Raw genomic sequence first — 15,224 nt, 5'->3', positions numbered from 1 at the left:
TGAAGCCTATGAATTAGGAGGTCTAGGAATGAGGCTGATTGAGAGAAAAGAGATAGAGGGAGAGAAAAAAGGAGCTCAGTTTATAGCAATTTAAACTTATAAATGAAGAAGGAGACCTTAGACTATCAGAAATAGTATCCTCCTTGGACTGCCCCAACTGTAAAGGCTCAGTAATTACATTCTAGAGAGAAGTTGGGTCAGAGAGTAGGGGACTAGCACACAGACCTCAGGGCAGCTCAGGCACCGAAGCTCAGCATACTGTTACTCTTGCTTTGTGGTCAGGCCTGGGACCCTGGAAAGGGATCTGTGGGTGTTAAACTTTAGCGTAACACTTTTTGTCTGCCTGGACTGTTTATGCTTTTCTAGATTGTCACTTACAGAAATCCACTGTTTCTCGCCTCCAATCCACTCTTCTACTCCAGAGAGACGTTTGTTTTTGTACTGAGACAGTTGCTGATAGGCCACAAACTCATTTGTGAAGAACTTGATCCCCACCATCTCAGCCACCATCGGACAGTCTGCCCACTCGACACCCATCATGAAAACCATGGGCCTTAGGATATAGGAACAGATGACCTGGGTGAGAGAAAGAGACAGGAGACAAAGACTTCTCTGAAGCCTTGACTCAGTCTCCTCCACCCTTCTCCTCTCCACGCTCCCTCAGTGCACTGTGGGTCAGGAAGACATGCACAATTCAAGGACTACTTAAACACACCCTAGAGGAACAGCCCAACAAATGGAATCCTTTACCTGAAAAGTGAGTCCCTGTATGTCTACCAGTTCCCCCAGCCAGGAGAGGGCAGCATTGATGAAGGCCAACACGGCCAAAAAAGCAATCAGGTTGGCTGCTACATTAGCAGCAAGGCCTATGGCATCTGTGGCTCCATTGCTGGCAGCTTCCAGAACATTCTTCTCCTTCCTGTGGTTATTGGGCATAGGGGAAGAATACGGTGTCTAGAGCAATCTCGGCTCCTCAGAGAAGAGCTGTCCCAGTGTCCCAGCAGTGCAGGAGTGCAACAGGAGACTGCAAGAACAGCTTGAGAGATGATGGGGGTTCCTGGTGACCCTTTTTGTGGAAATAACACTGAAGCAGTATCAGATTTAATCGCCATGAAATGGTACTGACACAAAGAACAGAGGATAATGGCATGCAGAAGAGAGAGGCAGGTGGGAGGGTTAAACAAAAGAAAAAAATCAACATGATTAGCTAAAGGCAGAGGTAGACAAGAGGAGATATGGAATCATATTATTCCTTCTCCAGGAGACTTGAAGCCTCTACCACCATAGCACCACTCTTGACTCTGCACCTGACCTCATCATCTCCCAAATTATATGCCTCATTGGACTCACCCACGGGGCAATTTTACCCCCTCCTTATTCTTGAACTTGGACTCCTCCACTTCTGGATATACCAGCTTTGACAAAGCAAGAGCAGAAGGGGCAGCCATCACAGAGGCAGAAATCAAGGATGACGTGTCAATCTGTAAGGCCAGACTTAGGAATGAGCATCTACAGAACCCAGACTTGGGCTCACCCAGGAGTGATCAAACAGACTATGCTTACCCCAAAGGATATGAAGGCTCCCAAGACAGTGCCTGAGATGGTGGCAAACCCTCCAGTCATCACTGCATGGACTTCTGAAAGCGTCATGTCTGCAAGGTATGGACGGATGAGCAGAGGTGCCTCTGTCTATAAAAAAGGAGAAGAGAGTCAGATTCAAGAAGGTGCAGCTCCCCATCCCAGAGTGCCTGCCCCAGCTCCGGGTACACATCCCTCCAGTGTGGGTGCTCTTCCAAAACTAAGCTCTGCTTTTAGGCTCTCCCAGTGTCTGGCTCACCCCCTCTGGCACCTAATCATATCCTGGCTAGCACTCTTCTCATGTGTTTTCATATCAGTTTGTCTCATCTACTTAAAATTTAGAATGCTATAGAAGACAAACAGTATATTTCTTTTTTACGTCCTCAATGTCTAAAACTATATACTCGGGAATTCCCTGGTGGTCCAGTGGTTGGGACTCCGCACTTTCACTGCCAAGGTCCAGGATTCGATCCTTGGTTGGGGAACTAGGATCCCACAAGCCACGTGGTGTGGCCCAAACAAACAAACAAACAGAAACTATATACTTAGTGAATGACTTTAGTATAGTGTACTTACTGCATACATATTAATTGCTTAAAAGGTACTCATTAAATGAATTGCAAATAGATTACTGAAGCCCAATGTTGATGAAAGAATCAAAAGAAATAATGTTTGTGAAAATGGTATGAAATTATGAAGACCCAACTATGTAAAATATATCTAGCATTGACCTAAGAAATACTTATTATTTAATGAGTGACAACTATGTGCCTAGTGCTATATGATATGCTAGGGACATTCCTATGAATAAGGTAAAGTTCCTACTCTTAGGACTTTACAGTCTAGCAGAGGAAACTAAGCTGATTATGGAGAATTTCAGCAAAATGCAGCATGCTATGGTAGAAGTGTACAGAAGTTTTCTGAGAACATTTCAAATACCATTAATCAGCCTAGGGCCTTAGGAGAGAAAGACCTCAATACTAATTCCTTGTCAGTTTGACAAGCCATTGTCCCTAACACTGAGTTGATCAGTCAGTAGCATATTTGAACACCTACTCCATACAGACAAATGTATCAAACAAGTATTATGGGGACAAGCTTTGGTGTTAGCCCTGAGCAAGGCAAGCTATTGTCTCCTTAGAGATTCTGGAAAACAAAGGTTACAGGAAGAAACCAGAATATGGAGGAAACATCTTTCATAGCCCCTGAAGGGGGATGACTTGGACCAGGCCATTTCCCTAAATTCCTGTGTAAGAAGTTGGATCTGTGGTTAAGTATGTCCCCATTACATACACCCAAATAAGTATTATTAGGCATGAAAGGTGAAAGCAATGAGCTGAGTTCCAAGTTTTCTTTCATCAGAGTGACTGGCTGCCCATACAGTCTTCATCTATTTGACTTTTCAAAAGGAAAGCATACATGTCTCACACTGTTTTCTGCCATACTCTCTGTTCCCCAGAGAAAAGATCAGAAGGCCTCAGGGTGCTTACCATACCCACAAAGATGTTTCCTGCCACAGCCAGGGTCTCTGGGGCAGTGGTGCCCATGGTGATTTGCAAAAACCAGGCAATCTAAAGGGATGCAAAGTTCCAAACCATTAACATTAGCAGAAATCTTGGGGTGTATCCATCAAAACTCCTCCTCCATTATGTTGGTAAGGAAACTAAGGCCTAGAGAAGAAGAGGCACAAGGCCGAGACCACAAACCAAGTTACAAACAGAGCCTGGACCAGAACTCAGGACTCTTGGCTTCCAGAAAAAGTAGATTAAAACTCAGTATGAAATGGTAGTTCAGCCCATTTTTTCTCCCTGCTCTGCCCCTCAGCCTGCCTAGGGCCTGGTCCTGACCACCTGGTATCAGGCACGCTTGAAAGAGTTTGCTTTTCACATTCGTTCTAATGCTCTAGATCTGACATATGATCATTTTTTCCCCAAAGTAAGTGCCATCTTCATGCCTCTTGATAGATCACAAGACAAAGGCCCACCTCCTGACTGTGCAGGAGAATGACTCACCTTCTGAACTACCCACTGCACAAAGCCCAGGTAGTAAAGAATGGACATCACACATCCAAAGAAAAGGATGATCGGTAAGGCCTATAATGAGAATGATGGGGCAACCAGTGAGATACTACACTGAATGTGCAACTGTGTGCCGTAAGGAGACTGTGTTTCAGGTCTCTAAGTTAAGTTCTTAGCATCCCAAGCACAGCTGATACAGTAATAGATACTCTGGATATTTAAACACAAGCTAGTCTAGGAATAAATTTTAAATGTATTGCAAATCTATTATGCCGTCAATACTAAGCCACAAGGAGATGTTTTCTGAGCCTTCTTCTCCCACCCCTATTTCATTCCAATTTCAGTATGACAATGATCAAAGGGCAAGACATTAATGCTGCTTCCTATATGGATAAGATCAAATCCTCTTCTTAGGGTCAAATTGGTATATAGACTGGCTGATCTCTTGGACACACATCTTCGTCATCTCGCTTTATCCCCCTCACCCTCACTGCCACTGACCCTCATTCTTGCTCATGAAACATATGACCTGAAAAGCGAAGATATCCTTGACCAGCATATCCCCAAAAACAAAACTGGAGCCAGCCACAGTATAGTTGAGAAAAATCTGAAAGCAAAAAAAGAGAGACAGAACTAGAGTGAAGCCAGAAAGGACACAGGGAAGATAAGATCAGCCTCATGTATGATGAGGACCTAGTGCTGCTACTGAGGTTGGCCTCCCTTTGACAGCATGGGAAGCAGCCTAAGTCACTATGAGCTACTCATTGAATGACAGAGGACTCAGCAGTTCCATTCTCTTTATTTGTATGCATAGTTGTACCCCAGTATACTCTCTCCTTTCCCACCAGATCATCCACCACCATCACTAACAAGACACAGCCTGATCTCCTCATGCTTTCCCCCAGTCTCCTTTCTCTAGGGTTCTAAAAGAGCTCTCATATCAATTTCTCATACCTGAATCTGGTTTCCCAGCCATTGAAATGCATTAAATCCAGGATCAGTTCTGATGACCAAGATCCCAAAGACAAACTGAAGACCTAGGCCCCAAAGCACTGCCCTCCAGGACACCTGGGACCAATAAGAACGTTATTCTAATGTGAGCTCTAAACCCGACTTGTTCATTACCTGGCTGGGGTTTTAAACGTGGGTACGTGTACTCTGGAACCACCTTGGCATGTTAACAGTAAATTTGGGGTAAGATGGAACAGGGAGCAGGGGGAAATAGGGCAGTAGTATATAAAGAGCCACATACGTCTATGTGGTTTTCTAAACTATGCCTACAGGTTAGACCTCAGACACACGCACACATACATATAAAAGCATCATAAACCACTACTTTAATATTACTATGTGCAATGCAAGCTCATTCTCTATTGTATTCTATTTTCTTTCTCTCCTTCTTTATTTTTTGTTTTGTTTGTTTTTTCTTTAACACTGGCCTGGATCCACAAAATTGATATCAAGGCTCACTAACGGATCACAACCTACAGTTTGAAAATAAATGGTCTAGGGCCTGTGAGAACTTTAAACTTCACTTAGGGGCAATATTGTCAAAGGGGCCAATTCCAGAGATTGTTAAGAACTTAGTTCTATGCCTTTGTAATCAATACTTGGCTCATGCACTTTGTAATTAGTAACACATGGTCCTTGGCTAGGTATTACTACGCCCACCCTGCAATACCCAAAACTCACTGCACTGTGGTGTTTGGAGCAGGCAAAGAGGATGAGGGTGAACATGCAGATTCCTGCGAAGGAGATCAGCTGCTCTGGCCTTTGGGCTGTGTCTAGAGCCAGCCACAGGATAAGGCCAACCAAGGAGACTCCCGCGAACACACTGGAGAGGGAATTTCAAGACCATGTCATCAAATCAGTGAGTGAATAAGAAATCATTAACTTTACCTCTAAAAAATAGAAATTCACCACAAGGATAAATGAAACAACCCAATAGATCAGACACAGAGACATATCTTTAGAATCATTCATCTGGTGGTTTCCCAGTTAACACCTCTCCCCTCCCCTCAACTCTTTTACTCACAGAATGAAGCTGAAAGAGTCCAGTCTGAGGACATAAATCTCATGACCTCCTTTTCTTCAAGTTATCATATCAGTAAGATGTGATATAAAGACTTATTCTTTAAGAATGTTCTAATGCGTAACCAAAATATTTAAAAAAGAAGGAGGAAAAGTCCTCCCATGGATCTCCACCCACTTTCCAACCACTCCAAGGGCAAGAGTAAAGGCTAAGCCACAAATCAACTACTTAATGCCCTGTGGTCCCTTTATGTACCAAACATGCTTGATCAATACATAAACTAGAGGGAGACGCAAGCGGGAAGAGATATGGGAACATATGTATATATATAACTGATTCATTTTGTTGTGAAGCTGAAACTAACATACCATTGTAAAGCAATTATACTCCAATAAAGATGTTAAAATGAAAAAAAAAAATACATAAACTAGTCTCCTCATGTCTGAGTGTTGGAGTCATTTCAGTTCAAGGGAAAAGAATTAGAAGGTGAATCACATATGAAAAGAAAAGAAAACAAAAAGAACACATTGTCCGTTGAGATGCCATAGGAACAACGATGACGACGACAGAAGGGATTACAGGTCAGGGTTGAATTTTGGAGCTGTTCTCACTGTGAACTCAAAGTGAATTAAATCTGTCTTCCATGGATAACTAATAAGAACGTGCTGTATAAAAAATTTTTTAATAAAATTGAAAAAATAAAGTAACATAATAAATAAATAAATAAATCTGGCTTCCAGAATCCATCCTGTTAATGAAGAAAGTCCTTTCGCTCTATCGCTCCAGTGTCAAATAAATCAATGATCCAAAATTTAGGCTGTAGTCTGGTGTGTTTCTCCAAATGATCACTGTTGCAAACATCTGAACAGCTATTTTCTGTGCATCCATTGGACAAAAGTCATAAAAATGGAACATATAGAGAGTCTGAAAGTTATCCTCTCAGCCCAGGCGTGTGATCAAAGGACATATGCATGCCACAGTTAGTTAGATGAGGTGCGGCTGCTGTAGCATCCAGCTCAGTATACACTGAACAGTGAGTTTGCTCCTCAAACTCTAGGGAATTATAAGACACCAGTGGGTGCAGGAAGTCTGGAGGACTAGAGGGAAAAAAAGCACAAAAAGTATCCAGGAACTAAGGGAGAAACACATGACCACCAAATCAATTTGATAGTTTAATGCTGCTATAAGCCTCTTTGCCTTGATTTCTTCATTGAAGAGGAGTATGGTTTTTCTCATTTCTGATACCAGCCCTGACAATAAACAGACTGAAACTCTTCTCTGAAATGGAACCCCTCCTACCCCCTAGCAATATTGAGACATGAGGCTATAAGAAACTGGACTAAGTTCAGGGTTCAGAGGCCCGTTGCTATTTGCTCACTGAGCCTTGGTTTTTTTTTAACATCTTTATTGGAGTATAATTTCTTTACAATGGTGTGTTAGTTTCTGCTTTATAACAAAGTGAATCAGCTATACATATACATATATCCCCATATCTCTTCCCTCTTGCGTCTCCCTCCCTCCCGCCCTCCCTATCCCACCCCTCTAGGTGGTCACAGAGCACCGAGCTGATCTCCCTGTGCTATGCGGCTGCTTCCCACTAGCTATCTATTTTACGTTTGGTAGTGTATATACATCCATGCCATTCTCTCACTTTGTCCCAGCTTACCCTTCCCCCTCCCCATGTCCTCAAGTCCATTCTCTAGTAGGTCTGCATCTTTATTCCCATCTTGCCCCTAGGTTTTTTGTTTGTTTTTGTTTTTTTTAGATTCCAGCTCTATTTACAATAGCCAGGACATGGAAGCAACCTAAGTGTCCATCAACAGATGAATGGATAAAGAAGATGTGGCACATATATACAATGGAATATTACCCAGCCATAAAAAGAAATGAAATTGAGTTATTTGTAGTGAGGTAGATGGACCTAGAGTCTGTCATACAGAGTGAAGTAAGTCAGAAAGAGAAAAACAAATACCGTATGAGCCTTGGTTTTGTAAAGTATAGGGGAGGGTCTGAGAGACAGCCCAGGAACCGTCAAAGGAGGAAAAGGGTAATGGATTGGGGTTTAAGACAAGTTGTGGGATGAGGGATATTGAGATTCTTAACTTACCGTTTCATCCAAAGCTTCAGGCAGGAGTTTTCAAGGGGCTTCAGACATCTCGTTAATTTTTCACCAAAGAACCTTTTCAGAAAGCGGTGAACCAGGACTAAAAGCACCAAACAGGTGAGGACGAACAAGGCCAGTGCCCTATGGAAATTCAAGATGCAAGCTGCCAGGAAGTAGGCAGCATAAGCTAAAAAGAGAAAATACAGAGTAAGGACTAGCAAGGCAGAGCCCCTTAGGACCAAATGAAGATTTAGTCATGAATGTCTGGCACTTAAGGCAGGTAAAACCCTCCAGTGACCTTACCACCCAGCCCTGTCAGACTGAGATGCAATTCTCAAGGCCAGGATAGATGGCTAACTGTTTTCTTGGGGTATCCCAAGGAGGAACCAACTTAGTTTGAATGTTGCATATTTTCACTTGACCCTGACAAAATCTCATTCCCTTGATATTCTCTTTCAATCCCTGGAAGTGGATTTGATCAGCACCCACCTTTATACTCTTAAAAAGTCATCTTTTCTCAAAACTTTACAATCCCAGTCATTTTAACCTTTCCTCTTCAGCAGAGCCATTCTTCTAGTAAACAAGGCTAGTACTAGGGGGTACAGCCATATGGTTCTCATTCCATGGCCCCTTGACTCACCCCAAAATATAATTTTTGTTCTCACTACCCCAGCTGCCTCTAATATTCACATCAAAGTCCCATACGTCACTGACGGTATATTTTAAATAAAGGTTTGCTATCTTTTTTTTTTTTTTTTTTTTGGTCATGCCCCGCGGCTTGTAGGATCTTAGTTCCCCAATCAGGGATCGAATCCGGGCCCCAACATTGAAAGCACTGAGTCCTAACCACTGGACTGCCAGGGAATTCCCAAGAGGTTTGCTATCTTTTAAAAATATTTTATATCATTGATCTTACCAGTAAACCAGCAAATAAGTAACATACTACAGGCTTCTTTCACAGACTTCAAGAACCATGCCCCTCATCTAATCAAGATACTAAAAAAGAGACAAGCCCAGATTCTCTGACATATTTAAGTCTATCAAATAGTACATTTTGAAAAATAGCTTATTCTCAGAAGTGCAACTTATTTACTTATTCCTAGAAGTGCAATTCTATAAATTACAGCTCACCTACAAGTAATTACGATCTATACATCATATAGCCCTTTAGATCAACTTGTGAATAAATTTGCTTTCCATCTAGTAATAGTCTTGACACAAGGTCACATTTCTAAAACAACTGTGTCTCTCACTTCCGTGGATCCTCAATACCTTACCCAAACACAACAGGCTCAGCAGGACCTTCTTGAACAAGGCAGCATGTGTCTTACAGAAACTTCTTGCCCTGGTGAAAGGCTGTAGGTTCCTCCTGATGAGAATCCAAAAGTTAAGAACCAAAAATTATTCCATCCCATTTATATCAATTCCCAGAACTTAGATTGCCTGGCCTGAGGAAGAGTTTTCTCTTAATGAAATTCATCCTGGGGAAGTTAGGTAGTGTTGTAGCGATGCCAAAAAGGCCAGGTCAACCTTGTCAATGGGCAGCAGGTCAGAACACTCCTACCCAACCTGGACTAGCAATATCCTCAGTAATTTCCTACCATAGAAGGGAACACTGGTCACATCAGGGAGAGACTACTGGGACCTACTCCTTCCTGTTCTCTAGGGACAAGGGATTGCTCAGCTTCCAGATTCAGAAAAGGGCCTATTCTTCTGAGAGAAAATAAAAATCACATAAACCCATAACCCTGAACAGTCAATCAGATATGAATTGACAGACTGGATGGAAAACACTACCACCCTCAAGAATCCCTGGGTGAGAGGGCCTGAAAGAAGGTGCCCAGCAAGTAGAACTTTTCAAGTTTAATTTATCAAACATTTATATAGTGCTTTCTATGTGCTGAACTCTTTCTAAGAAGTTTAAAAGTACTAACTCATTGACTCCTAATAAGAACTCTTGAGGTGGCTACTATTATCATTCCCATTTTACAGATGTGGAAACTGGAAAACAGAGAAGTACCTTTCCCAAGGTCATGGAAGTTGTAAGGAGCATAGATAGAATGTAAACTCAGGCAGTCTGGCTTCAGAATCTGAGCTCTTAACCATCTTCCTTTGCTGCATCTTACCCAGGTCCCAGGCTCGCCTGTCTCTGCCACTTTTAAATGTCCTCAGCACACTGAAGTCATATGAACAAAAAGCTCTAATTTCCAAACTCTTAGAAGCTCCAAAGAAGGTGAGCCCAGCAAGAAGCCCATCATGCTGAGGCAGGACAGCTTAGCCAGGGCTGAGACCAACCACTAGCTCCAAATGCCCTGGGGACTTAGCTCACAGATTTCCATGGCTCTTTCTCCATTGCTACCTCTCCCATCTAACACACTCCCTCCTCTTCTTTATACAAAGCCTTCCTTTTCACTCCTCTCTCCTTCTCCTTATTTCTTCTTTCTTCAGGGAGTCCAACCCTTTGTGTTAGTTGAGTAGAGTGTGTATTATTAGATATAGGTGATCTGAGAAAGGAGAAAACATTCTTTATCACCACCTGACTTATCAGTTCAAGAGGACGCTTTAGGATCTCAAGAACTCTGCTAACTTTCCATGCTTAATAGAGAAAGTAGTGAGTAAAAACCATTGCTGAGAGGTGTCAGTGTACCTGAAGGATGTCAATATCTTTGGAATATCATTTGCAAAGTATATCAAGGAACTAATGTAATTTCAATCCTAGACTTCCCATGTGTGCCAGATATCTTTGGTTTGCTCCTCCAGATCCACTCTCCATCTTGCTCTGTGCCCTGGGATTCTAACCCATGTGGACTGCATCAGTGGGATTACATAACCCTCTGGATTATCTAGTTGGGTTCTACCAAGAGGATCCAAAAGGAGATCAGAGTGGATGAAAAGACTGAGGTCAGCATAGTGAAGTCTTCTCTACCTGACTCTCCTTCTGGGTTCTCTTATATCTTGTCCCTTGCCTAGCAATAGTAACTGTTCATTGCTTCTAGCCTCAGGTTCTTGCACTATTGTTTCTTGTGATTCCGCTACATCTTGCACACACCCCTGTAATGGTCTCTCTGTAAATAAACCCCCTCTGTAAATAAACCCTTCTCTAATTATCCTAATTTAAGTATTCCGTCTGTTCCTGTTAGGACCTAAACTGATCTATTAGGTGAAGCTGATTTAAAATCATACCTAATCAAATGCCAGTTCAGCAAAGCCATTGCAAAATGAGCGGGGACACTCACTAGTCCAGGACAAATATAAACCACACACCTAGAAAAGATTTCTGCCATTACCTCAGGACCACATTCAACCGTTCCCTGGGAACTAAAGATCAGTGGGTTCTACCAGAAGTCAGTGAAGAGCACTCATTTCTGCAAAACCCATGAACAACCTGATCCTAGCATATCAATTTACAACTGGACCTCTGCTTTAAAAAATGAAAATTAAAAAAAATCATACAGGACATTCCAAGGAAAAGAGAATATATGTTCTCAGACCCTTTTAAACCAACTGAGAAGCAGTGCATAGAGGTATGGGCACGGGTGTTCATGGTCCTGGCATCCTGCTTGGCCTAGGATCTTGCTAATACAACCAAGCTCTTCACATAATGGCTCAGTTTGAGAGTTAGTAACTGTGCTATACTCAGAAGCTTAATTGAGAAAAAAAAAAATCTGTCTGGTAGATGGTGACACTTGATATCTTGTCCATAACTTGCTGTGATGTCTGTACCCACTCATAAATTCTCTAGGTATGTATGTGGAAGGCTTTCCAGATATGGACTAATAATAACTCTCTCACTTACATGCTTACTGCCTGCAGCCTCAAGTGACAGCATGGGAAAGAGTAGGGTAAGGTTGGTAGGCTGTGCTAGCTGAACACAGCATTAGTGGTCACTATAGGTCAGGCCTAGCAGCACGGGTGTTCACGCATTTTCTCAGTGACCCTTTCCACAAGTTGTGGAAACTCCCCCAACTAAGGGAGACAAAGCTATGGAAATTCCCAGGGTCTGGGGTACTATCTTCTAGCAGTTAGAATGGAAGGCGTAGGTAGCTTTGAAAAAATCCATCTCCTGTGACTGTTGACAGTGGGGCCCTGGGTGAATCCTTGCTCGCCCTGGCTCGAAGTCAGAACTAGATGAAAGAAAATGAGTCAACCCAAATGATGGTCTGAGTAAAGGGCAAGGGCCTCCAGGTAGAAGTGACCAGAATCTTTTCAAGGTGTCCAAAGTTTTCATTTGATGATAGCATAAGAAGAACTGGTCCGTGGGTATTGTACTGGGCACCACTTTGCCAGATTCAAAGGTGTGTATAAAACTGGTTTAAAACTGGATGGGCAAGGGTTGCTGGATAGTGTGGTAGAGGAGCTCAAGAACAGGTACAAAAAGTGTCCAAGGGAGAATGGTGATTGAGAAGCAAAAAGCTTATTAATAAACCAAAGTGGAAAGCCAAAAGGAGTTGGAAAACCAGGGAAGGCAAGAGAAAAGTCTATCAGATGGAGGCCAGAAAACCTACGTTGGAGTCAGAGGCTCTGTGCACCGGGGGATGACCAGTTCTGAGAACCATCAGCCCAGGTAGAGTGAGAAGGGAACCTAAACCAGAACACAGCCGGGTGCTTAACTGCTGAGTTGCGATGGATGTGTTGCCTTGGAAAAGAACCCTCTCTCCACACAGGACCCAAATCTCTGCTTGATGTGCAATAAAAAGTCAGATCTTCTTCACACTAAAAGTAGAGATTCAAAGATCCACAAAAACAAGAGGGACCTAGTTAGTGGGTTTTCCAACCGGCCCTTCTACCCAGCCTCAACTTCTTCCTTCCAGAACTCTTATCCCAGGCTTCCCTGGTGGTGCAGTGGTTGAGAGTCCACCTGCCGATGCAGGGGACACGGGTTCGTGCCCCGGTCCGGGAAGATCCCACATGCCGCGGAACGGCTGGGCCCGTGAGGCATGGCCGCTGAGCCTGCGTGTCCGGAGCCTGTGCTCCACAACGGGAGAGGCCACAACAGTGAGAGGCCCATGTACCGGAAAAAAAAAAAGGAGAGCGCTTCCCTGGTGGCGCAGTGGTTAAAAATCTGCCTGCCAATAAAGGGGACACTGGTTCGAGTCCTGGTCCAGGAAGACCCCACATGCCGCGGAGCAACTAAGCCGGTGTGCCACAACTACTGAAGCCCGCATGCCTAGATCCCATGCTCCGCAGCAAGAGAAGTCACCACAATGAGAAGCCCGCGCACCGCAACGAAGAGTAGCCCCCGCTCGCCATAACTAGAGAAATCCTGTGTGCAGCAACGAAGACCCAATGCAGCCATAAATAAATAAATTTAAAAAAAATAATATTTTTTTTAAAAAAAGGAGGAGAGGTCAACAACATTCAGTGATGTGTAAGATCAGGTAGCATGGTAAATGAGAAGATGGCCATGAACAGGTGACTGGTTCTGTTTGAAAGAGCCATTTACAGGAGAGTGACTGGATGAAAATGGAATTGCAGGGGATTGAGTGAGTGTGAGTATATATGGACTACTTTTTCAAAAAATTGCCTCTAAAGGAAAGAAAAACCAGATACTATTTAGTAAGCACTTTTTACCAGGTACTGCAAGACCTCTTCAATCATCCTCCCCTAAAACCACAAGGTTAATATTATATTCACAGGCAAGGAAAGTGAGCCTGCTGGCAAAGTTAGGATTTAAACCCCAGATCTTTCCATTACTCCATGGGGCTTCTAATTAGACATGAAAGACTGGAATTCCAGAGGGAACATTCCAGAATTCCAAAGTTATAATTATGAAGAGAGCAGAGGAGAAGGAGCAGGTGAATGTCAAAGAAGCTTTCACAAAGAAGAGGACAGATGAACTGATCCTAAAGGAGCAGGTGAATGTCAAAGAAGCTTTCACAAAGAAGAGGACAGATGAACTGATCCTAAAGGCAAAGGGGAAGGCGCTTGTCAAGGGGATGTGTTTCAGGGAGTTAGAAGAGAGCCCTGGGCTACCTCTAGAGGAGGAAAAGCATACGTGAGTGAGCCAAGCATTTTGAAAGAACAGTATGGGGCTTCCCTGGTGGCACAGTGGCTGAGACTCTGCCTGCTAATGCAGGGGACACGGGTTCGAGCCCTGGTCTGGGAGGATCCCACATGCCGCGGAGCAACTGGGCCCGTGAGCCACAACTGCTGAGCCTGCGCGTCTGGAGCCTGTGCTCCGCAACAAGAGAGGCCGCCATAGTGAGAGGCCCGCGTACCGCGATGAAGAGTGGCCCCCGCTTGCCACAACTAGAGAAAGCCCTCGCACAGAAACGAAGACCCAACACAGCAAAAAAATAAATTAATTAATTAATAAACTCCTACCCCCCAACATCTTCTTTAAAAAAAAAAGAAAGAAAGAACAGTATGATTTACTGTCGCTGAGAAGCAGGGAGCATGTGGATGGATGGTGGGAAGAAAGCATGCAAAGAAGACAGAAGCCAGGTCATTTAGACTATATATCATGCTTAGGAATTTCAGTTTTATCTTGTAGAAAGCAGAGACCCATTGAAGAATTTAAGCAAGGTAATAACATAAGTATATATGTATTTTTTAGAAAGATCACTCTGGAGGCGGGTGGTGAGGGATGGGCTAGGGGCCAGTATGGAAGTAACTGAAGGTGCAGGGGAGGACTGATAGGAGGTGAATGCATAGGTGTTTGTTTGTTTGTTTGTTTGTTTTTTAATTTTCAATTTAATCACAGTATGACACTAATTCCTTAATATCAGTTATCTAGTCAGAGTTCAGAGTTCCCTGATTTTCTCATAAGTGTCCTTTGTTAGTTTTGTTCTTACAGTTTGGGTTTTGAATCTGGATCTTTTTAAGGTCCATATGTTGCAGTTGGACGAAGCTTCTTTCAAGTGTCTTTCCATCTGAATGTCCTGCCATCTTTTATTTGTTGAGTAAAGTAGGTTGTTTATTCTGTAGGTTTCCCCCAGGCTGCATTTTGATGATTGCATCCCTGCGGTACAATTGAACCTGTTACTCCTTACCCCTGTATTTCCTATAAATTGTAGGTAGAGTTAGAGACCTGATCAGATTCCATTTTCAGCGGGGGAGGCGGGTGTGCAGGACTGTGTCAGAGACATTGCGTGCTTTTATCAGAAGGCACAGGCTGTCTGTATTTTTGAGATGTTAGCATTGACGACTGTTGCCAGGATCTCTTTTTTTTTTTGCAGTACACGGGCCTCTCACTGCTGTGGCCTCTCCCGTTGCGGAGCACAGGCTCCGGACGCGCAGGCTCAGTGGCCATGGCTCACGGGCCCAGCCGCTCCACAGCATGTGGGATCTTCCGGGACCGGGGCACGAACCCGTGTCCCCTGCATCAGCAGGCGGACTCTCAACCACTGCGCCACCAGGGAAGCCCTGCCAGGATCTCTTAATTCATTAGTAAATTCATGTTTTTATTATAAACATATATGAACCTTGCTGAATTTTCCTCAAGAAATTGTTTTCCAGAATGATCTCCATTAGGCCACTTTAATTCATTAAT

At 43.4% G+C, this 15,224-nt stretch overlaps 1 protein-coding gene across 1 annotated transcript in view; it reads right to left on the bottom strand.

Moving 5' to 3' along the window:
- SLC28A2 (solute carrier family 28 member 2) overlaps positions 1-15,224 on the bottom strand; it is a 103,350-nt gene that overhangs the window by 13,387 nt on the left and 74,739 nt on the right. The window contains exons 14-24 of the mRNA XM_027084186.1: positions 9,010-9,101; positions 7,736-7,919; positions 5,289-5,430; positions 4,551-4,664; positions 4,126-4,203; positions 3,591-3,671; positions 3,069-3,149; positions 1,564-1,689; positions 1,351-1,481; positions 751-919; positions 379-576 (exon numbers count right to left, since the gene is read on the bottom strand). Of these exons, the coding sequence (XP_026939987.1) occupies positions 379-576; positions 751-919; positions 1,351-1,481; positions 1,564-1,689; positions 3,069-3,149; positions 3,591-3,671; positions 4,126-4,203; positions 4,551-4,664; positions 5,289-5,430; positions 7,736-7,919; positions 9,010-9,101 (1,396 nt within the window). The remainder of the gene's footprint in view (positions 1-378; positions 577-750; positions 920-1,350; positions 1,482-1,563; positions 1,690-3,068; positions 3,150-3,590; positions 3,672-4,125; positions 4,204-4,550; positions 4,665-5,288; positions 5,431-7,735; positions 7,920-9,009; positions 9,102-15,224) is intronic.

Source organism: Aethalodelphis obliquidens, unplaced genomic scaffold (assembly GCF_003676395.1).
Source record: "Aethalodelphis obliquidens isolate GAN/ISIS:26980383/991018 unplaced genomic scaffold, ASM367639v1 scaffold51, whole genome shotgun sequence".
NCBI lineage: Eukaryota > Metazoa > Chordata > Mammalia > Artiodactyla > Delphinidae > Aethalodelphis > Aethalodelphis obliquidens.
The sequence above is the reverse complement of the archived record's forward strand: the minus strand, read 5'-3'. Positions and strand labels throughout refer to the sequence as shown.